General features: G+C 50.1%; 1 protein-coding gene across 4 annotated transcripts in view; it reads right to left on the reverse strand.

The window, feature by feature from the left end:
* MRAS (muscle RAS oncogene homolog) overlaps positions 1-23275 on the reverse strand; it is a 59203-nt gene that overhangs the window by 26195 nt on the left and 9733 nt on the right. For all 4 annotated transcript variants that reach the window (XM_033855363.2, XM_033855361.2, XM_033855362.2 and 1 more), the window contains exon 2: positions 7909-8119. In XM_033855363.2, coding sequence (XP_033711254.1) covers positions 7909-8101 — 193 coding nt within the window. In that variant the 5' untranslated portion in view covers positions 8102-8119. The remainder of the gene's footprint in view (positions 1-7908; positions 8120-23275) is intronic.

Here is a 23275-nt window from a genome sequence, read left to right on the forward strand (position 1 = left end):
AGATTTGGTCAACATCCTACCCTGCAGGACTGAGGCTTGGGTCAGAGTGGGAGGCAGGCTGACAGGATGGGACGTACTTGGCAGAGTGAGGAGGCCCTAGGCCTGGCTCTGCCTCTAGAGAGGTCTGAGCCCGGCAGTCACTTCTCCATCTGCACTGCAGTTTCCTCAGGTGTAAAGTAAAGGGGGCTGATACCACAGCGCTCAGGAGCCTTCCAGCTCCAAACAGACTGGAAGAACAGGCAGGCAAGCACTCCAAGACAAAAGAAGTGAGAGCAGGGACTGGAGCAGATATCTGTACGCCCACGTGCACAGCGGCTTTGTTCACGATGGCCAAAACGCAAATGTCCATTGCCGGATGAGAGGCTCAACAAAATGTGGTAGATGCATAAAGTGGAATATTATTCAGTCTTAAAAAGGAAGGGAATTCTGGCACATGTTATAACATGGGTGAACCATGTGGTAAGTGAAATAAGACAGTCACAGTCGGATATTGTATGATTCCACCTGTACGGGGTCCCTAGAGTAGTCAAAACCATAGAGACAGAAAGTAGATGGGGGTTGCCGGGGGCTGGGGCTGATGGGGAAATGGGAGTTCTTGTTTGGCAGGTACAGGGTTTCAGCTGGAGGAAATGCAAATGTTCTGAAGATGGATGGGGGTGATGGTTGCAGAACAATATGAATGTACTGAATGCCACAGAACTGTCCACTTAAACATGCTTAAGATGGTCAGTTTTACATTACGTATATTTTACCACAAAAAAAACAAAAACAAACACAAAACTCCAGGACTCTGGGCCTCCCTGGTGGTGCAGTGGTTGAGAGTCCGCCTGCCGATGCAGGGGACGCGGGTTCGGGCCCCGGTCCGGGAAGATCCCACATGCCGCGGAGCGGCTGGGCCCGTGAGCCATGGCCGCTGAGCCTGCGCGTCCGGAGCCTGTGCTCCGCAACGGGAGAGGCCCCAACAGTGAGAGGCCCGCGTACCGCAAACAACAACAACAACAACAAAAAAACCTCCAGGACTTTGACTAAGGCTCGGGTCTTCCTGATTCATGAAGCCGGAGAACTGGGGTACGGGGAGTCATACAGCTGACAGACAGGGTGATGGGGTCCAAAGCCACAGACCCCCGAAGAGGGAGATGGGGAGCCGATGCAGCCCCACAGCGCAGAGGTGGGGCCCAGATGATGAGGAGGCGATGCCCCCAGAGTTGGGCCCTTAACACTGCAAGGTGAGACAAAGGTCCCAAACCCTTGTGGGAAAGAACACAGAGCAGGCTTGCTCCAATGTTGGGGGGCCCCACAGACACTGGGGAACCTGGCTGCTGGCCCCTGAGGTCAGCCATCTCCTGTCTTTTAGATTCTGCGAGCACCAGGGCAATGAGACTCCTTGAAAGACAACAAGAAATAGGTTTGTAAGTGGGAAGACTGAGACTCTTCAGTATGGAAACCACAGAGAAGGCCCCCTGAGCAAGTTTGAGCATCTCTGCTCTGAGATTCAGATCAGAACTGGAGCCCCTGGTCCTCTGAAGACCTTGGGCAAGGAGCTGGAAGGGCAGGTGTGTGTGTCTGCCGACCCTGATAGTCCAGGCCACGCCCCCTTCTCCCTGGGATTTCAGCTCCATTCCCAGAGGTGCAGGGACCAACTGTGTGAGATGGGAGAGGTTTTCCCACCCAGCCACACTGACGGAGAGTACAGGAGACAAAGGGAAGTTGAAACCATTGCTGGCTGTGTGACTCCCTCCGTGCTTTATTTTTATAGTGATAACAAAAGCAGCTACCACAATAGCGTTTGTAAGGATGGACAGTACATAGCATGGGCCTTCCACACAGTAACTGCCCAACAGATATCATTATTGTCTCCTCCTGTTCATCATCATTATCAAGCTGCCATGTTTTTCTCTTTCTGAATTTGGAAGAAGAGAAACCCCAGAGTTCAGAGTGCTTGGCTGGCATCCCAGGCTTAGCACCTCCCCCAGGATGCTGTGGGCTCCAGGGAAGAAGGATGTCACGGGTAGTCCCGTCCATCCCAGGGCAGCCAACAACCCCAGAAGAGTTCAGCCCCAGTAGGGGTCAGAGTTACACCCAAGCCTAATACAACCAGCCTTTGATTAAAGTTCCCCAAATATGGGACAACCTTTTAAATGCCAGACTAATTAGTATTTAGCTGTAATGCTTTAAGCCTTTCTTTTCTTAAAACAAGACCTAATTGAGTAGAGAAGTGTGCTAATCTGGGAATCCAGTACCTACTCCTGAGGCAGGCCTGGGTGGGCAATGCCCTAAATCAGGCCTGATTCTGGGGGCAGGATCAGAGGCGTAGCACCTAAGGGGAGCCCAGGAGCTTCAGAACACAAGCTCTGCAAATTCACACTTACAAAGTAATGCTGTGGCCATGCTTCCTCCACTGCTATAAATGTCATCCCCAAATCTTCCTAAAACCACCCTTGAGGAAAAAAAATTTTTTTTCTAGAAACAACCTTGGGTAATCTAATATCCAAAGTTACTTTAAAAATTGTTAGAGGGACTTGCCTGGTGGCACAGTGGTTAAGACTCCATGCTCCCAATTCAGGGGGCCTGGGTTCAATCCCTGGTCAGGGAACTAGATCCCACATGCATGCCACAACTAAGAGTTCGCATGCTACAACTAAGGAGCCTGCATGCCACAACTAAGAAGCCCATGCGCCGCAACTAAGGAGCCCGCCTGCAGCAACTCAGGAGCCATGTGCTAAGGAGCCGGTGCAGCCAAATAAGTAATAAATAAATAAATAAATAAACATTAAAAAAATCTCCATCATTAAAAAAAAAGTTAGAGAAGTTAATATGGCAGTAGATAGAAATAATATTTATTGAACCAGGCATGACGTTACTCTCTTACATATGCATTATGCAATGCTTTTCAGAACGTCTTCTGTGGAACTAGCCCAGAATGATGTGCAAAAAAATGGTCCTTTGGGAAACCCTAAGGATAATATATTCTTCCAATATACTTATAACGTATGTTTGTATATTGAAGGTTCTTTCAAGCCCTGCAGTAAAGAAACTGTTTACATTTATTTAACTCAGTATATCCCAAAGAGTGGTATATATTCAAATGGGTGATGCATGAGATGATTTTAGAAAGTGCATAAATGTTTTTAATTTTAATGGTTATATATATTTATTTTGATGTCAGTTGGCAAATAATATAGCCAGCACATCAAACCTATGATTGCACATATATTGCTCAGGACTCATTCGTTCACTCATTCCATGGACATTTACTGAGGACCTACTATGAGCCCAGCAGTATTCTAGATGTTGAGAATGTAGCAGTAAATAAAATAAAGTCCCTGCTCTCATAAATTTACTTTTTAGTGGGGAGTGACAAAAACTCAAACAAACAGAAAAATACACATATAAATATATGTTCAACAGTAAAAGGCAGAATAAAGAAAAACAGTTGGGCAAGGGGACAGAAGTGACAGGGGTGGGGTGAGTACTAGTGTAGGGAAGACCTCTCAGACAAAGGGACACTTGAACGGAGAGCTAAATGAAGGAGACTGTCTTTCTGCAGGAAGAACGTGCTGGGCAGAGAGAACACCAGACACAAATCCCTGACGTGAGAATGTGCGTGGCACCTGGTGGAACGGTTCCAAGTTCCAGGGCGGCAGACAAACCCTAAGGGATGCTTTTTAAAATTAATTAAATCAAATTCAAATACCATAATATTTGCCCTTTTAAAGTGTATATACACAAAGTTGTTCTATTTTTTTAGAGTGATGATTTGGTTCTGGTTCTGGCCAAGATGAAGTACGGGGGGTCAGATTTACCTTCTCACCTAAACAACCAAAAAACAGACAAAATATAGGAAACTGGATTTCAAGACACTGGACATCAGGCAACAAAGGATGGTGACCCCTGAGAGATGGGATACAAAAGAGGGGAAGGCATGGGAGTTCCCTGATGCCTAGTGGTTAGGATTCTGGGCTTTCACTGCTGTGGCCTGGGTTCAATCCCTGGTTGGGGAACTGAGATCCTGCAAGCCAAGGCCAAAACGAGCAAACAAAAAACAGGGAAAGGCACCTATGAACGTTCAGCTTCCCAGCTTCCCGCCCTGAGAGAGCTTCTAGGCCACAGTGTTGAAACCCAGGGATAAAGAATGTCATTTTATAATAATAAAAAGGTCAGTTCATCAAGAGGATGATACAGCCTAAACATTTATGCACTTAACAACAGAGTGTCAAAATACATGCGGCAAAAACTGATCGAACTAAAAGGAAAAAAATAGGCAAGTCCACAATTAAACTGTGAAATTCAACGCCCCTCTCTCAATAATTGACAGAACAAGTAGACAGAAGATCAGTAAGGATACAGAAGACTTAGAGAACACTATCAGCTTGATCTGGTTGACATTCGTAGAACACCCCACCCAACAGAGTGGAATACACATTCTTTTCATGTGCACGTGGAATATTTGCCAAGATAGACCATATCCTGAGTCATAAAACAAGCCTCAATAAGTTTTAAAGAATTCAAATAATATATTGTATGTTTTCTGACACAATGAAACTAAAATAGCAATCGATGACAGAAAGATCTCTGGAAAATTCCTAAATAGTTGCAACTAAATGATACACTTCTAAATAACCTAAGGGTCAAAGAAGATATAAAAAGGGAACTTGGAAAGTATTTTTAACCTAATGGCAATGAAAACACAACATATTAAAATTTGTGGGATACAGCTAAATGAGTGGTTAGGGGGAATTTATAGCACCAAAATGAATATCTTATTAAAGAAATGTTCAAATCAATGACATCAGCTTCCACTTTAAGATGTTAGAAAAATTAGAGCAAATTAAATCCAAAGTAGGAAGGCAAAAGGAAACACTAAACATAAGAATGGAAATCAATAGAATTAAATGGGAAAAATCAATTTACTGGTTCTTTGTGAAAATCAATGGCATTGATTTTCAAATCTCTAGCCAGCCTGATTAGGAAAAAAGAGAAGACACAAATTACCAATATCAAGAATGAGAGATGTAACATCACTACAAATCCTACGGAATATAAAAAGATAATAAGAGAATATTATGAACTTGATGCCAATAAATTTGATAACTCTGATGAAACGATCAAGTTTCTGAAAGGCACAAACTACAAAAGCTCACTGGAGAAGAAATAGATAACCTGAATAGCCCTATATCTATTAAAGAAATTGAATTTGCAGTTAAAAACCTTCCCACTAAGAAAACTCCAAGCCCAGATGTCTTCATAGGTGAATTCTACCAAACATTTAAGGAAGAAGTAATACCAATGTCATTGAAATTCTTCCAGAAAATTGAAAAAGAGAGAATACTTCCCAAGTCATTCTATAAAGCCAGAATTACTCAGACATTACAAGAAAACTACAGACCAACATCTCTCAAGAACACAGATGGGGCTTCACTGGCGGTACAGTGGTTGGGAGTGGGCCTGCCAATGCAGGGGACACGGGTTTGAGCACTGGTCCAGGAGGATCCCACATGCCACAGAGCAGCTAAGCCCGTGCGCCACAACTGCTGAGTCTGTGCTCTAGAGCCCGTGAGCCGCAGCTACTGAGCCCACGTGCCACAACTGCTGAGGCCTGCACGCCTGGAGCCTGTGCTCCGAAATGAAGAGAGGCCACCGCAGTGAGAGGCCTGTGCACCGCAGCGAAGAGTAGCCCCTGCTTGCCACAACTAGGGAAAGCCTGTGCACAGCAACGAGGATCCAATGCAGCCAAAAATAAAATAAATAAAATAAATTTATTAAAAAAAAAAGAACATAGATGCAACAATTCTAAAAAACTTTTAACAAATCAAAGCCAACAATATATAAAAAGATAATATATCATGACCAAGTGGGGTTTATCCCAGGAATACAATCTTGGTTTAACATTAGAAAAACTAATCAATGTAATTTACCATATTAAAGACTAAAAAAGAAAAACCCATATGATTATCTCAATAGACACAGAAAAAGCATTTGACAATATCACATTCCTGATAACATTCAATGTCATTCATAACATTCATTCCTGATAAAAAACTCTCAGCAAACTAGGAATAGAAAGCAACTTCCTTGACGTGATAAAGGGCATCTATAAAAACCCTACAGCTAACATTATACTTAATGCTGAAAGACTGAAAGCTTTCTCCTGAAGATCAAGAACAAGACAAGTATGTCTTTAAGTCAATGAAATAAGGCAAGAAAACGAAACAGAAGTCATCCAGATTGGAAAGGAAGACGTAAAACTATCTTTACTCACAGACATGATCATCTCTGCAGAAAACCTAATAGAACCTATAAAAAAGCCACTAGCACTAATACGTAATTAGCAAGGCTGCAAGTTACAATATATAAAATTCTATTGTATTTCTATATACTGGCAATAAACAATTGAAAACTGAAATTAAAAAAACAGTATCATTTATAATACAGAGGTAAGTATAAATCTGACAAAATATGTAAAAGGCCTATGCACTCAAAACTACAAAACAATTGATAAGCGAATTAAAAAAGACTTAAATAAATGGAGAGAGATACTGTGTTCGTGAGTTGGAAGGCTCAGCGTTGTTAGGATGTCAATTCTCCTCATATTCATCCATACGAATATGAATCAACACAATCTCAATCAAAATCTAGAATCTTAGAATTTAACTGATTCTAAAATTCATACGGAAATGCAAAGGACCTAGGCTAGCCAAAACAACTTTGAAAAAGAATGAAGTTGGAGATTTAACAGTACCTGATTTCAAGACTTATTATAAAGCTACAGGTACCAAGACAGTGTGCTATTGGTGTTAAGACAGACAATAGATCAAACAGAATATATGGACAATCAGTTTTCATCAAAGGTACAAAAAAGGCAATTCAGTAGGGAAAGGACAATCTTTTCAACAAATAGTGCTGGGACAACTGCATATCCATATACCAAAAAGATGAACTTTGTCCCATACCTCATACCATATACAAAAATTAATTCAGGATAGATCATAAACCTAAAACCATTAAACTTCTAAAAGAGAACATAGGAGAAAACCTTTGCGACCTTGGGTCAGGCAAAGATTTCTCAGACACAACACGAAGCGGGGTGGAGAGTCACCTAAAAGAACAAACTGATAAACTGAACTTCATCAAAATTAAAAACTCTCGTCTTTGAAAGACACTGTTAAGAGAATAAAAAACAAGCCAAAGACTAGGAAAAAACATTTGCAAATCACATGTCTGAGAGAGGACTTGTATCCCCGTGGATTTCAAATGTCATAGAATGACATTCTATGATTAATGGCTCTTTGTTTCGAGACTCAGGTGGTATAAAGTAAGAATCAGTAAGAATCTAGAACAGTGGTTCTCTAACTTCATCACCTGAAGGGCTTGTTAAAACACAGGTTGCTGGGCCCACCCTCAGAATTTCTGAACTGGTAGGGCTTGAGGGTTTTCATTTCCGATTAAGTTTCCTGCTGGTGCCCCTGCAGCTGGTCTGGCTACCACACTTTGAGAACTGCTACTCCAGACCAACTTAGACTAAACTAGAAACACAATGTCAGATGCAAGACTCCCCACCCCACCCCAGGGACAATTATCAAATAAGCTATGTTTATTAAGAGAAAAAATTGATTTCCCCCTTTTTAATTAGCTAGAGACATCTATAAATGTTAATCAGAGCTTCTGATGAGAGAGAAATAAACATGACATCACTGAGTTGGCTTGATTCTAGCCTTGCCTCTTGGTTGAATACACATTTTGGTTTCCACAAAGTTGTTCAGAATTCACCCTGGAAAACATACACAGCCTTATACCAACCATCCCATAATGGCAACACAGAAGAAACTGGCATGCCCTGCTGAAGCCTATCGACTTTCCCTGACCCCCGCGTAACGCCCCACCCACAGGCAGGGCTGCATCGAGTCTCACCGTCCAGGATGGCCCACTGGTTGTCAATCTCTGTATGCTTCAGGTAGGAGTCTTCGATGGTGGGGTCATAGTCAGGCACAAAGATCTTCTGGAAAAACTGGATGGTGAGGGCGCTCTTGCCCACACCCCCGTCTCCCACCACCACCAGCTTGTACGTGGGGAGGTTGTCGCTGGGGACGGCACTGGTCGCCATGTTGCTGGTAGGTCAGACCTGGGGAGGCAAGATATGTGGAATGAGACAGGGGGCTTCTTCTTCTCTGACTCAGGGGAAAATATTCACGGGGTTTCCTCCTTTCTTACAGAGTAACAAATACTCCCAGTTGTAGAAAGTTTTGAAAATGAAGACATGCAAGAGAAAAGTGCTACCCCAGATCCCTCACCCAGAGACAATAACTGTTAAAATGATTTATTCAACCATTTACTGAATGTCAACTATGTGCCAGGCCCGGTCTTGGGGATATAATGCCACACGGCCTTTAACCAGCCAAAGGCCATGTCAACGAAGTTTTTCCACCATCAAATTCCGCCCTAGTCCTGTACAGTTAAACACGTGGGCGTTAGTCTGAGCAGGGAGGGCAAGGAGGTTCGCCTTTCACATCAACTCTGGTCATTGGACTGTGGTGCTGAGACGAATGGGAGGCTGTCTGAGCTTAAAGGAAAAGACAGTCACAACAGCTTAGCACAGCTGAGCTCAGCGTCTCTGAGCCCCTTCCAACTCTCAGAATTCTGTGATCCTGGCTCTGTTCTCTGATCTCCTCAGCCTCTATCATGCAGAAAGTCATGTTAGACTCTTATGACATCTGGTCAACCCCTCTTTTAGTTGGGGAGGAAGAAGAGGAGGATCAGGGATAAGTTTTATTTTGATGACGTTGAGTCCAGTTAAGGCAGTGGTTCTCAACCAGGGGCAATTTTGTCCCCCAGGGATATCTGCAATGTCTGGAAATATTTTTGGTTGCCAAAACCAAGTGGGTGCTCCCAGCATCTAGTCAGCAGAGGCCAGGGATGCTGCTAAAGATCCTATAATGCCCAGGAAAACACCCCCAGAACCCATCATTAACCACCCTAAAATGTCCACAGTGCCAAGGATGAGAGACGTTGAGCTAAGCTGACTAGGCAGGGGCTGGAAATAGGGGACCAGGATCCTAAAGAGCAACTGAGCCTGAACAGATAAGGACTGACTGTGTAGAGGTGATGGCAGAGAAGTGAAGAGTGACTTTGGAAACTGCACCACAAAGTACCAAGGAGGAGAGGCGGGCAGAGAGCATGGAAGGAGCATTCAGAAAAATCGGAGGGAAACCAGGATCTGTCACAGTGATGGAAGCCCAGGGTTTCCAGAAGGAGGAGGTTGACAGCACCGAAGGCTAAACACTGGTGCGGGATGAGGGAGGAGAGTCACCTAAAGAACAATTTGAGGGTGTTGCCAGGGGCCTAAGATGCTAACTAGGGAAAAGCACAAACCACCTCTGGTAGGGCCATTCCTGGGTAGCTTCAGGACTCATAGAAGGGTAGGGGGGCAGGCAGCATGCCAGGGGACAACGAACCGTGTGTCCTGTGTGCAATCACTGCTGCTCGGGAAGGCCACTGACTGAGCCATAGTTTCCTTACGTAATAGATTAAAGGGCTGGGTTTTCACAGTTGTTCTTAGCTCTAAAAGAGTCCTCCGTTCTAGATTTCAACAGAAAGGACGTTAGACACAAATGTAGGTTATGTGGCCACGCTGATTTGCATGGGGCTATAGGCGAGAGTCGTTGCATAATCTTTTGCAGTTACTGAAGCTTGATGTTGACATTTAGGGTTTCCCTGCAGTGGCAGGGAAAGTAGGCGCTTTCACACGTTGTGGGTGAGAATGTAAATCTGTCCAAACTGGACTGAGAATACACTTGCATAAATACATCAAAATTTAAAACAGACATATCCTCTCTCAAAGCTATACCACATGTGAGAATGTAGTCTAAGGAGGTAATCAGACAAGTGTACAAAGATGTTAAGAACAGGGGTAAAAATGGAAATAACTTAAATACTGGGGGGCAAGTTAAAGAAAAATTTATCCATACAATGCAATACTATATGGCCATTCAGAAGGACGATATTCCCTAGCCTAGAAAAGGTTTATAATATACATGGGAAAAAAAAAAGCCAGTCTGCAAAACAGCAAGTACATATGATTACACTTCCATGAAGCTACCATCTATGAATCTACATGTCTAGGGTGGTTCTAGGCATAGAGAGGATTGGCACGTAGCTGTCTCTACAGGGGACTTTGGGACACTTTCTCAGATTTTCAATTTTCTACAACAAGCATGTGTTCTATTTGTGTATCAGAAAAGCTGAACAGTATTAAAATATTTCCACCAAGCAGCCACATAGCACAGGGATATCAGCTCGGTGCTTTGTGACCTCCTGGAGGGGTGGGATAGGGAGAGTGGGAGGGAGGGAGACGCAAGAGGGAAGAGATATGGGAACATATGTATACGTATAACTGATTCACTTTGTTATAAAGCAGAAACTAACACACCATTGTAAAGCAATTATACCCCAATAAAGATGTTAAAAAAAATATTTCCACCAAATAAAATGTTCGGGCCACCTGAAAATGTGCGATTCCCTCTCCTTCGAGTGGGGATTTATAACTCCTTTGGTGCGGGATAGAAGGACCAGGTGCCAGCTGAGCCCCAGCATCTGGTTCCCCCATCCCCCCTAGGTGGGGATGACAGTGGGGTTAAGCTGAGCCTTCAACACACTGAGCTCTCCCACGTGACAGAGCTGGTGGTCCAAAGGGGCCAGAGGGGAGGTGAGGGAGACAAAAATGAACTGCTGTCCTAGCCTGGGGAGGATGGTGACACTAAGCCAGCGTGAACGTGTCTGCCTATGAAAGAGGCTGTTTTTAAAGCTCCCTTCCAAGAAGATACAAATGCTCGGGCTTCCCTGGTGGCGCAGTGGTTGGGAGTCCGCCTGCCGATGCAGGGGACACGGGTTCGGGCCCCGGTCCGGGAAGATCCCACATGCCGCGGAGTGGCTGGGCCCGTGAGCCATGGCCGCTGAGCCTGCGCGTCCAGAGCCTGTGCTCCGCAACGGGAGAGGCCACAGTAGTGAGAGGCCCGCGTACCGTAAAAAAAAAAAAAAAAGTGAAGTCAGAAAGAGAAAGACAAATACCGTATGCTAACACATATATATGGAATCAAGAAAAAAAAATGTCATGAAGAACCTAGGGGTAGGATGGGAATAAAGACACAGACCTACTAGAGAATGGACTTGAGGATACGGGGAGGGGGAAGGGTAAGCTGTGACAAAGTGAGAGAGTGGCATGGACATACATACACTACCAAACGTAAAATAGATAGCTAGTGGGAAGCAGCCGCATAGCACATGGAGATCAGCTCGGTGCTTTGTGACCACATGGAGGGGTGGGATAGGGAGGGTGGGAGGGAGGGAGACGCAGGAGGGAGATGTGGGAACATATGTATATGTATAACTGATTCACTTTGTTATAGAGCGGAAACTAACACACCATTGTAAAGCAATTATACTCCAATAAAGATGTAAAAAATAAATAAATAAGCTCCAAGGATATGATGTATAGCACAGGGAATACAGCCAATATTTTATAATAGTTTTAAATGGAGTATAATCGATAAAAAATTTGAATCACTATGTTGTACACATGAAGCTAATATAATATTGTAAATCAACTATACCTCAATAAAAAAAATTAAAATAAATAAAAATGAAAGCTCCCTTCCCTTCTTGCTGGCAGCAACGTGAATAAAAAAATACTAAGTGGGTGGGAAGGTATCGGGAAGGAAAACCGTTTCCCTTGATTTTCTTCTCAAAATAAAACAAGATGAGAAATACACTAGTAAATATGATAGAGGACCAACCTTTGAGGCGGTGCTCAGACCACCCACAGCAGAACCACCTGGGGACTTGAAAAAAATCGCCCTCTGCTTGCGAAGCAAGGCAGCTGGCAGGAAATGGTCAGATGAGGGCTGATTTCCTTTCACAGTGCCCTGCACTCAGGAGTTGGGCCCTGAGAGACCACGGGGGGCCAATCTGGGGTTCCCTCCCACCTCAGACTCAGTGGAACAGGGTTAGAACGCACGGTTAACACAAACCTTGGACTGGGTCCCTCGTGGGGAGAAACCCTTTAGTGCTTCCCATGGCTGATGGGTCAAGTCCTCGCCCCTTCACTGGACATTCAAGGCAGTCACTGGCTGCCATCGCTGACCTCTCCAGTGGGACCCACGTTGCAGCCTCTGACACTACTCTCTCCCAAGCAACTCTGTGTTCCCCAGTGTGCCCTGTGGTCCTGTGGAGCCCTCTGCCCACCCCACCTCCTACTGGGGCCCTGGGGAGAGCGCACACCTCTTCACAGGTCAGGCCCAGGCCGAGAATCGCCTCTCGGGAGGCACCCCCTTCGACCCCGTCCCCCACAGTTCCTGGTGCAGAGCCCACCACCACACTTGAAGTTTTCTATACTTACTGTACACAACAGGGCAGGGATGCATCTCGTCCCTCCCTGGATCACCAAGGCCCAGCACCACATCGGCAAGGACAGACGTCAGCTAGAGGAACTGGGGGCCCAACAATGGCCTTTCTGAACAACCATCAGACAACCCACCAACCACAGCACTGGCCTCCCCACACAGAGGGCTCGGGGGCAGCTCTCCCAGCCAGGCCTTGGGACTGTCTCCCTCCTTCTCCCAAGTCAGACGGATCACACAGATAAGACCCTTCCTGGAAGCAAGTGTGAGCCCAGGTTTACAAAGGTGGGACCATGAGTCCAGAAAACCCCTCAATCTATAAGGGCTCTCGGCCAGATCTTCTCTTCATGCACATGTTTTTCCAGTCTTCAACCTCCCCCGAAATAATCCCTGACTAAAATGATGTCTTTGTAAACAGGGAGGGCAGTCAAAATGCCAAGGGGCGTGCACCACACTCCTACAAAATCGGCTGATCTCACGTGGTGTGGAGAAAGAATTTTTAAAGTCACCAGAGGCTATGACGAAAGTCACCACAGGATAAAATGTTGGTCGGTGCTTAAGGAGCAAACTGTTTCCATTTAGGACATCCCTCTCCTCTCCAGTCTATTCAACTAGACGGCACCTTGGAGATCATTCTAGAACGCTGGTTCTTCACCATTTGGGGGTCATAGATGGCCCCTTCGAGGTGGGAGGGTGGAATAAGGTGGGCCCGGGGCTCCCTTTAAAGTCTCGCCACCAATTTTCCGTGCCTGATACTCTCCTGCCCACCAGCTGAGCGACCTTGGGCGAGTTAACCTTTCACAGCCTCAGTTTTTTTACTTGAAAGATAGAGTTGGCTAGAGAATCATCCTTTGCAGGATTGCTCTAAGCGGGAAATTAAAATGTATGAGGCGAGCCCAGCTTAAAGAAGGTGCTCAAATGTTTGTTCTCTCGCCCTGTTTACTTTGTTCCCAGAAGAGGCGGACCCACAGTCTCCCTCCCTCCCTCCACTCTGAGGCTCCGCGGTTCCCAGCCTCCTCCCCCGCCCCCATCAGAAGCCCCGCTGCCACCTCAGCTCCCTTGCAGTCAGATGAAATAGGCTCGTGTGGCAACGTCACCCATCAGTTAGAACACTGTTTCCATGGGAAATGGCTCCGAGGTTCCAGACAGCCCACTCCACTCAGAAACCAACTTTTGGAACCGCAGCCCCTGGGCGGAGGAGGCGCCGAGCGCTGGTTCCCATGGCAACCACCGCTCCCAGAGCCCTTCCCAGTGCCCGAGCAACCCAAACCCCGGCTCATACTGGAAACTTCTCTCTAAAAGTCAGTATCACTGCCTCGACGATTTTAATGACGTGTATACGAAAACTTCAGGCATCTTTCGGCTGAGAAATAAACTTTTTTGGTGACTGTCTTTTGCTCCCTTTCTCTCCCCACGATTAGCACCCTGGGCCTGCTTGGTTTGAAGTTGTTTCCTGAAAGGCAGATTTCGTCTTCCCAGCAACTGGGGAGCTCCAAGAGGACAACAGCCACGTCTCCTCATTCTCTTGACCTCTCACAGGGCCAGGCAGGGCCCAACACGTGGGAACCTCAGGGTGTATTCGCTGACTGACTACTCCATACTGGCCCAATAAGCAGGGCGTGACACCCTCCCTTCGGACAGGGGTAGGCTCGTGTCCCTAGGAAGTGGGGGCTGGGTGGACCCATGACCCCAGAATAACCTTTTCACCCAGCAATTTTCAAAGTGTGCTTGGAGGGAGTTCCTGAGACCTCCTGGGAAGCCTTGTGCAAAGCCCCCTCTGTTCTCAGGGGGGCAGCTTGGGGTGGAGCGTCAGTCATAGCCTTGGACTCTTCAGCCAGGCAGCTTGAGTTCCACTTGTGTCTCTGATACGGACTCCCTGTGTGACGTGGAGCGAGTTTCTTAACTTCAGGGAGCCTCAGTTTCCCCATCTATAAAACAGAACAGGACCCTCAAGAATGTGTAATTACAGTCCCAGTGGTGGTGGGGGGAAATGGAGGGCCCCCCAGTGAGGGCATATTTGCACTGATGTGCAAAGCAGCTGGGCCCCTGGGCTCCCTGCAATGTGGTAGAGCCTAGTGATCTGGACCCCTGCTTGCCCCATCCATGGCCCTGAGAGCACCTGAACGCATAGGGCTGCTGGAGGACCCAACACAGTAACAAATCCTAGGACAGCAGTGGGCCCCAGCAGCCCCCCAAAACAGCAGTGCCCAGTGGTTATTATCTCTTACCAAATCTGCCACCTTCTCCCCAAGTTCCCAGTTTCTAGGGCTTCTAGAGAGCTTGTTTCCCAGAAGAACAGCCCAGAACACTGCCCATTTTTCTAAGTGGGCACATGGTAAAAGAAATGGCTTTGGCTGCAGACACTGTCAAGGGGCTCACGGGCTTCCTGGCCTCTCCATGCTCCCCATCCCCCAAGTACCACTTCCGAAGTGATGTCATAGTCCTAGCCAGAAGAAGAGGTGCCCAGGAGAGGCTACATGGCAGTAACAACCCCCACTATTTAGTGGGCATCAGCAGTGGGTGGATCAGACACCGAAGGTCAGGCTTGGAACCGTCGTGTTGCACTGCCTAGAATTCTTTCGGTCATTAGTTTTGCAACATCACAGGACTTTTCCTTGACTGTCTTTGTGACTCGTAACCCATAGGGCACTCTTTATCTTCTCTGACTATAGGAGCTGTGGCAGTGGTCATCCCAGAGCCTCTCCCAAAGATGCTACCAACTTAATTGAAGGTTTAGTTTTCACTGCTTTTTGCTTCTCTATTTCCATACTAATTATTTTAAAGACCTCCCCTAACCCCATCTGTCAAACTACAAGTTGTCTGGTAAATAAAGCTGGAAGAGGGGGACACGTTCGTTATTAATGCAGCTCTTGGGAGAGTGAATGGACTTTCATTCACATTGAGCTGAATCAGCCCTGGGAAGCTAATCTCATCTCTGTGACGTCTGGGTGTGCCCAGTGCAGGGGGATGAGGATACATTGGGGGGTGACCCAACCCATGTGGAGGAAACGGCTCTGCATTCCAGGAGCTGCCCTTCCCTTCTGCACAATTCCCAGAAATGGGCAGCTTCCCCAGGGCTGCTGATTTGCAGGCTGTGCAAAAGTGGTGTGCGGCCCCGCCAGGGGTCTAGGCCACTTGGCATCCCTAAGGCTCCACTCTCCCCTCCCTAAGACTTTGCTCTGCCCTTTGTCTCCCACCTTTGCTAATCCCAGCCCAGCACTGTCACTGCATCACTCAACCCCTCCGGGAAGCCAGCGCATTCAGCTCACTTGATTATTAAGATTTAACCACCAATCCAACCGTGTGTTATTTTATGCTGTACAGGACCTTAAACATCAGCAGGTCTGGATGGTATGTGGCATGGGTGCCTCCCCCGCTTTCCCAGCGCCAATGGCAGACACCACAGTCCATCGTGGTCCTCTTTCCTGCTCAGTCTTACAACCCTTTTCAACGCAGCACCCTTGGCAGCCACAACCAGGTGACTGGTCCGGAGAGGAAACTTGTTTGCCGTCCCAGATCGAACCCACTACTCTTTAGGTTCCCTCCAAAACATCCCACCTACTGGCTGTCCTGTTCCATGGGAGGGGCTCAGGACCTTCTGGGGGAGCCTGCCTGGCTACCTCTGGAGAACTCTGTTACCCAAGTCTTCTGGGTAATACATCAGCCCCTGCTTTTCTACCCCATCAAATCCAAGCTCCTCTGCCAGGATCACACCTGGACTGCTGACAGCAGGGCAGAAATATCAGACAGGAGTCCTGAGATCCAGACAAAGGCCAATGCCTGAAGTAAGCCAGGCCCTTGACCTTACTCATGAACCCCAAGTACCACGTGCTTCCTTATATCACAACTATTAACACTAGGGTCTTACTTGCTAGTGTGTGAGTACCTCCTGACAGAGCCTGGAGCTTAGCCATCTACAACCCAGCGCTATGAGTCCCAGAAATGACCTGCTATAATAATTACAAGAGTGATCATGTTAAAAATGATAGGAGCACTTAATTAACGTAGGCGATGTGTCTGATGCTGTTGGAAGATTTTACCAAATTAACTCATTTAGTTGTCGTAACAACCCTATGAGGTATAACTTTGTCCCCGTGTTACAATTGAAGAAATTGAGACACAAAGAAGTAAAGTAACTCTTCTAAGGTCAGCCAGCTAGAAAGCAGCAGTGCCAGGATCTAAAACCACAAGAGTGTGGCTCCAGAGCCCACGGCCAGTGCGTCAGGCTAGGCAACTTCTCGTGGGGCAGAGTGGTGGGTGGGTGCAGACGCGGGCCAGGCCAGAGGCAGCAGATCCGAAGTGCTGGGAAGAGGTCAGCAGTGAGCCAGGGAGGTGGTGTCAGAGTCAGGGAGGCCTCCAAGGCCGGACTGCTGCCCCTGTGGGAGAAGCAGCCGAGCAGGTCAGGGCCCAAGGGGCACCCAGGGTAAATACTAGTCACTGGGAACAGACACCCCCCCCCATCCCAACTGGGACAAAGTCTGACAAATAGGGCACAGGTCTGGTACCGCCAGGTGCTCCTGCCCTGAGGACCAGGGAGAAAGCTGCCCAGCATCGTGGGAACACCAGGGGCTTCTGAGACCTCCTATTTCAGCACCCCTGTCGGGCCCCTCTCCACTGTGCTGGTCCCTGCCCCAGCCTGTCTCCTTGTGGTCCTACACACCGGCTGCTCCCCGCCAAGGTGGGGGCTGGCGCCTCAACTGGAGCCCTTCACCAAAGAGCCTGAGCTAGGAACTCGCACAGCTGCAACCTTAGGCAAGTTACTTACACTCTGTCCCTCGGTTTTCTCTTCTGTAAAAGTGGGGACAGTGGCAGCATTTGACTTGTGGTGGTCATGATAGGCTACATTTATTTGCTTGGCCCAGTGTCTGGCCCATAGAGAGTGTTCAATAAACATCAGGGAGTTACCAACACCAGCATCCTTCGAAGTCCATCTCACGTCCCTCCTCCTGCAGGAAGCCCTCCTGCCTCTCCAGAGTCTTTCCTGAGCTTATGCCCTGCAAACTGGCTGGTTCCACAGATGACAGCTCAACGGAACTCAGCCCCTCGCCACTCCGTCCTCGGGGCGCTCTCACGCCCATCTGCCAGCTGGTCTCAGCTCCCCCATTCCGCCTTGGGGGGCAGCCTCCTGCAGCCATGCTGTAGGACGACAAGCCCCGCATGCTGCTGACCCAATGATGAAGGAAAATTAAGCTCCTCAAAGACATTTCCCCAAATATTCAGGAGATGCTTGTTCACTGAATAGACTGCGCAGCAGATACCAAATTGCTGGGAACTCGGCATGAAACGGTTTCTCCCTCTGGTCTTTAAACCCAGAAGTGCTCTCCATCCTAAAGCCTAGCCCCTCTCTGGGTTCCTCCTGTTTTGGTGGATTTATCTTTGGAAAGAAAAACCTGTTAAGGACACATGACATGAGAAAGGGCCCATTTTTCCTGAGCCCAGAGGAGAATGATCCAGGAGGAGGAAAGTGGATAGTGCCACCACACAGAGGGTCAGATCCGGGAGACTTGCACGTCTAGTCAGTACTCCCAGAGCACCTCCAATGTGCCTGGTCCTCGGAGCTGGGGAGACGGAGATGAATGAGCCCCAGTGCCTGGTTTTGGGGCTTATGGGGTGTGGGGGGGGAGGGGCAGACAGACAGAGGACTACAGTATACAAGGCTAAGTGGGAGCACAGGGGCAGCGGGGGGCATCTCACTCAGCCTGGGGGCATTGCAGAAAGCTTCCCGGTTGAGGCAATGACAAAATGGGGTCTTGAAGGCCAAGTTGGTATCAGCTAAGGGAAGTGATAGGGACAAGCCTATCCCAGGTGAGGACCAGAAGTTGCAAAGCTGTAAAGCACAGAGGTGTGGAAAACCAAGAAGGTGCCAAGTTCTGCAAGCAACACGTGTGACTGGAGCGCAGAATGTGTGACGTGTGCGGTGCGGGGGGGAAGGGGAGTGGGGAGGAGCTCCTGTTGGCTGCCTGACATCTGGGGGCGTCTGTCTTTGTATCCAGAGCACTAAGCACAGTGCCGGGCACGCAGTGGCTGCTCTTCAGCACAGAATGATGAAGGAACAAGCGCAGGGGCTGCAGGGCGAGGCGCTGGGGAGCACAGGGGCCCCGCGTGACCCCGAGGCCCCCGGACCCTCCCCTCCCCACAGGCGCGCCATGCAGGCTCACTGGAAGGCTGCACGGTCCAGCAGGCCCACAGCCCTTTCTGATGACCGCAGTGAAGTTCACCAGCCAGAAAAGCCCAGCGGACGCTGCATAACTCGCACAGGACAAACTGAGGGCTCCAGAAGCTCAGAGGAGAGGAGACGGGAAGCAGACGGGAAAGGGCTGCAGGGCCGGTGGGAGCGGGAAGGTCACGCAGGCGGAGCTGGCATGGCCACAAAGGCCCAAAGGCAGAGCTGTGTGGGGTGGCATTTGGCCTCCCCATTTACCAGCGGGGAGCAGAGTCAGAGGCGCTGAGGCATGTGCCCGAGGGCACGGCTTGGGAAAGGGTGAAGCTGGGATTTGGCATCCAGACCGACAACTAAAAACTAGAATTCTGCCCCACTCCCCGCCCAGCTAGCCCAGGCGGCTGGGTGGGTCTGCGGGGGTCTCCGGGCTGAGGGGTTAACGGGGGCTTCGGTGTCTCAGGGTCCGCACGACCCTTCAGAACAACGTGCTCCACTGGCATCCCCGGGCCACGGGGGTGCTGCCACCCGGCCGCTTGGCCCTCACAGGCCCACGTCCTCACGGGCTGAGGTCGCACCCCAATGCCCGGCCCCCTGTGTCCCCATGTCCCACCACCACAGGGAGGCTGGGGCTGCACTCAGTCCAGGGGTGAGGGGCAGGGCTGCCGCCCGGCCCGCAGCTTCCTCGAGGGGCAGAGAGGAGGAAGTGGCTTTATCTTTGGATTCTTCTTCTCAGTCCTGGGGGCCATTCCGATTTCCCTAGGGCCGGGCAGTCCCACCCGCAGTTGAGGAGGAGCTTCCCAGCCTCAGGCCGGCATCTGCATGCCCATCGGGAAAGTCACCCAGGCCATCACCCCAATGCGGAGGGTTGTCTTCTGGACACTCTGGGGCTCCCCAAAGTGAGGCTCTCAGACTCCCCAAAGGCTGGCAGCCCGCTCCGCATCCTGATTCAGCTGCTCCCTCGGCCCATGCCTGGAGGAGGGGCTCCTGCAAGCCCCCCACACCCCGGGCTGCTCAGGCTCAACCCCGCACACGGGACCCCCGCCAGCCCGCCCTGCCCCTCTCTCCTCGGCCTCCCCCGCCAGCTCCAACATCCCTTTACCTCAAATCCCAGGCCAAGACCTCGTGCCACATCTCCCTCCGCGGCTGGCTCTGCCCTCTGCCTGGGCCCCCCTCACTGGCGCCGCCCTCCCGCCACTCCAGCGCGGCCACCCCTCAACCGAGCCCGGGCGCAGTGCTCCTCCCGGAAACCGCCCCGGAGCCTGAAGCTCTCCCCACGGGCCCTCCCTGAGCTGCCCGGCATCACGTCCCCGGCGCCCAGAGCCTCTCTCCCACTGATTCCTAGTACGGCGTCCTTGGGGGCAGGGGCGGTGCCCAATTCGTAGGGCCTCACGGAGTCTGCCAGGGAATGCTGTCTGCCCGCACTGCCTCTTCACTCTCCCCGGCCTGTGAAAACACTCCCTCTAGGAGGCACGGCCGCCCTGCGCCCCAGGCTCCCGAAGCCACCCCTTCGTTCCCGGCCGCTCCTGCTCCCCAGGCCTCCTTCCACTGAGCCGCCTTGCCTGCGTCTACGAAGTGCCGCCAGGTGGCAGGTGGCAGCCAGAGTGCTTTGCAGCCGCTATTCCGCCGATTCATCACAGCCACCTCGTGGAGAAGGCTCTGTTTAGCCCCTGAGGTCCCCGAGGTTCCATGGTTGTCCATGCCACGCATCGCCGCCTGCAAGTGACCACGCGCTCCCGGCTCAGCCACATGGCCACGCTGCCTCTTCTCCCTTCAAATCTAGGAGCTGGGAGTTGTTTTACTGTCACATTTCCCCGCGGGGGTGGGGCTGGGGGCTACAGGCTGGGCTTCATTTTCCTTATCTCGGGGTCACCCTGGAGCCCTGGCATAGCTTTCCGCACAGAAATGCTTCCGGCATCTGCCGTCTGCATTCCCCAAATGCAGGGGTGACCCTGGGAGTTGGCTGGGATTCTGCTTGGGTGGCGGGTAGGCTGAAGTGCTGTGAGCCACACAGAGAAGTGGGGTGGTGGCCCTCACAAGGGAGATACCATGTGGGCACCAGCCCAGAGGAGGAGTGGGTGACCGTAAGGGGGTCCTTCCCTGTCAGCCACACTCCCAAGCACTGAGCCCCCTGTAGGTCCCAGGGCCCAGCTCCCTGACCATCCCCGCCTTCGGGCTGGGGATGCCACACCCCGTCCCCAGAACCCCCTGATGGCATCAAGGCAGAGGTTCTCATACTGTCTTTCTCCCGAGTGGAGGCAACCGGAGCACAGCGTCACAGGCTGTCCCTCAGCGCTGCCCCAGCCCAGAGCTGCTGCCTCCTGGAACCTATGGCTTCACACCAGCGCAGCAGGTAAGCGGCCCAGGAGAAGGGCAGGGGTGGTGACAGACAGCAAAGGGAAGGCCTGGATGCCGGGGGCAGGCCTCTGTGTCAGCAACCCCCTACCTATGAGATGGATGCTTCTTGCCAGGGCTGAACGGTTAAACTCCAGCCCCCCGCATCCTACCTGACCCACTACCTCAACTGCTTCACCCTACAATAGCAGAAAGAGGGACTCAGGAGACAAATGGACACCCCAAACTCATGTGTAGGCAGAGGCCAGGTCGATAAATGAGAGAAGGGGACAGGGACAGGCAATAGGGAGCAGTGGGGCCTGTGGTAAACAGGAGGCCACTGGTACCTTCCACCACCTGACCGCCATGACAGAAGCATATCTGCAACGGGGCTTCCAGACAGTCAAAATTTTTAAAGCGTAGCCAGAAATCTGAATTTTTATGTGAAAATGATTTTTTACATGTTGGCTACCAATTAAAAAGTTTTACACATTATATAAGCCAAATAAATCACCTCCCTGGGGTGGGGGGCAGGCAGCCCATAAGGGCACCTGCTGCTACCCTGCCACCTCGAGCATGCCAGCATTGAGTGGTGTGGCCACTCCGAGGCAGACGACCCTTGGCACTGCCTTGGCCTGGCCTAGCTTCGGCCGCAAAGAGGTGTGAGGTTAAAGGAAGTGGCAGTGACACTGCGGAGCAGCTGCAGGGCTTACTCAGCCTGGAAACTTTCCGGTCTAGCCGTCTTTAGCTGGGGGAGAGCACACAGCCACCCCAGGAGCACAGCAGAGCCCTCGGAGGAAGAGGGCAGAAAGGCACATTCAAAAATGACCGCTGCTTTGATTTGTTTCCATCGTTTGTATTCAAAAGGTTAAACATCATAAATGAAAAATGTGAAAAATTTTATGTTCGACCCAAAATGAGAAAGAAACAGGATCTAGGCCCTTCCCTGAGGTGAGGAGAGGTGACCCAATCCCCATTCGAAACGAGTAAGCAGACTGCGGAGAGAAGGGCTGGGGCAAAACAAAAGGGAAACTTCCTGAACACAAGGCGCAATGAGCGGCCGGGGAGGTGTGGGGTTTTCCTCAGCAAAGGGAAAGTCCAGGGAAGCAGGACCAGGGTGGGAGGGTCCAGCCGCCTTGTTGTGGAGGCTTGAACCAGGCTGGAGGTGGGGAGGGATGTCTTCTCAGGGACCCTGCCAAACTCCGGAAGGGGAGGAGGCCACTATTCACATCTCTCTCCCCAAACCCTATAGAGTGGCTGCATCTTTCCTGCCCTCCTACCCAGCCTGGCCAGGCCAGACAGCGAGTCCTGGATGCAGAGGGGGCAAAGGGCAGAGTGGGCAGACCTACTCCGTTCCCAAGGGGCAGGAGACATCTAGAAGCCGCCATTGGCCAGGGGACCGGCCGCCCACCTCTCTTTTTTCTATATACAGCACTTTTATAAGAAGTCATGAATCAAAGCATTTGCCCCTCTGCTGGGAATGTGACGTCAGGCAAATCACTCAACCCGGGTGTGCACCTCCGTTTCCTCATCTGTTATCTACGTCCTCACCTCACAGCGTTTTTCTGTGGACAGAATAAGCCAATACACGCAAGTGCTTAGAACAGTGCCTGGCACAGAAAGTGTTACTATTACTGTCATCATCATCGTCATCCTCATAAGTATGTTGTGGGAACTCTCTCCAACATCCCCTCCACCAAATTGCACAGAAGGGTTCCTGGGGCCACACAAGGCTACTTTCCAGGCTGCCCCAGAGCACTCAGGACCGGGGGCAGGAGGGGAAGGAAGCAGCTGCTTTTGAATCACCACCTTCAGCCCGCGAGGCGCACAGCGCAGCCTCCTCTACAGGGAGACCTCAGCCACCCAGCGGGATGAAGGATCACTGCTCCTGCCGAAGGATCACTGCTCCTGCCGCTGGGCCACCCCAGGGTTCAGCAAGGAAGCACATTCTATTCCGGGACGATCTGAGGAATGATCGCCACCCACAGTCCGTGCCGGCTTGTTTCAGGGGTGCAGAGAAAGGAGAAACTGTGGAGGTACATCCTATCGGGCGGGGGTGGGGTGGGGGGACGAGCCCAAGTAGGGTAAAGCTGGAGGCAGAGCAGATGTCAGGAGCGTGGAAATGAATCCAACGGACCCAGTTTTGAATCCTGGGTGTGCCACTTACTAGCTGTGTGACCTCGGACAAATTACGTATAAACCTCTCCGTGCAAAACTATCCTTGGTGAACGGGTAGCAGCAATCAGCTGGAGGTGGAATCAGGCCCAGTGCTGTGGCCAGGGCCGATCATTAGAATGCCTGTTTATCATGTCCTGACCACATGCCACACTTCCCTGACCAGCACCTCAGACTAGGTGAGGTCACTGCTCTAGTTCCCTAGACACCCAGCTGTCTG

The sequence above is a fragment of the Tursiops truncatus genome, chromosome 4 (genome assembly GCF_011762595.2).
Source record: "Tursiops truncatus isolate mTurTru1 chromosome 4, mTurTru1.mat.Y, whole genome shotgun sequence".
NCBI lineage: Eukaryota > Metazoa > Chordata > Mammalia > Artiodactyla > Delphinidae > Tursiops > Tursiops truncatus.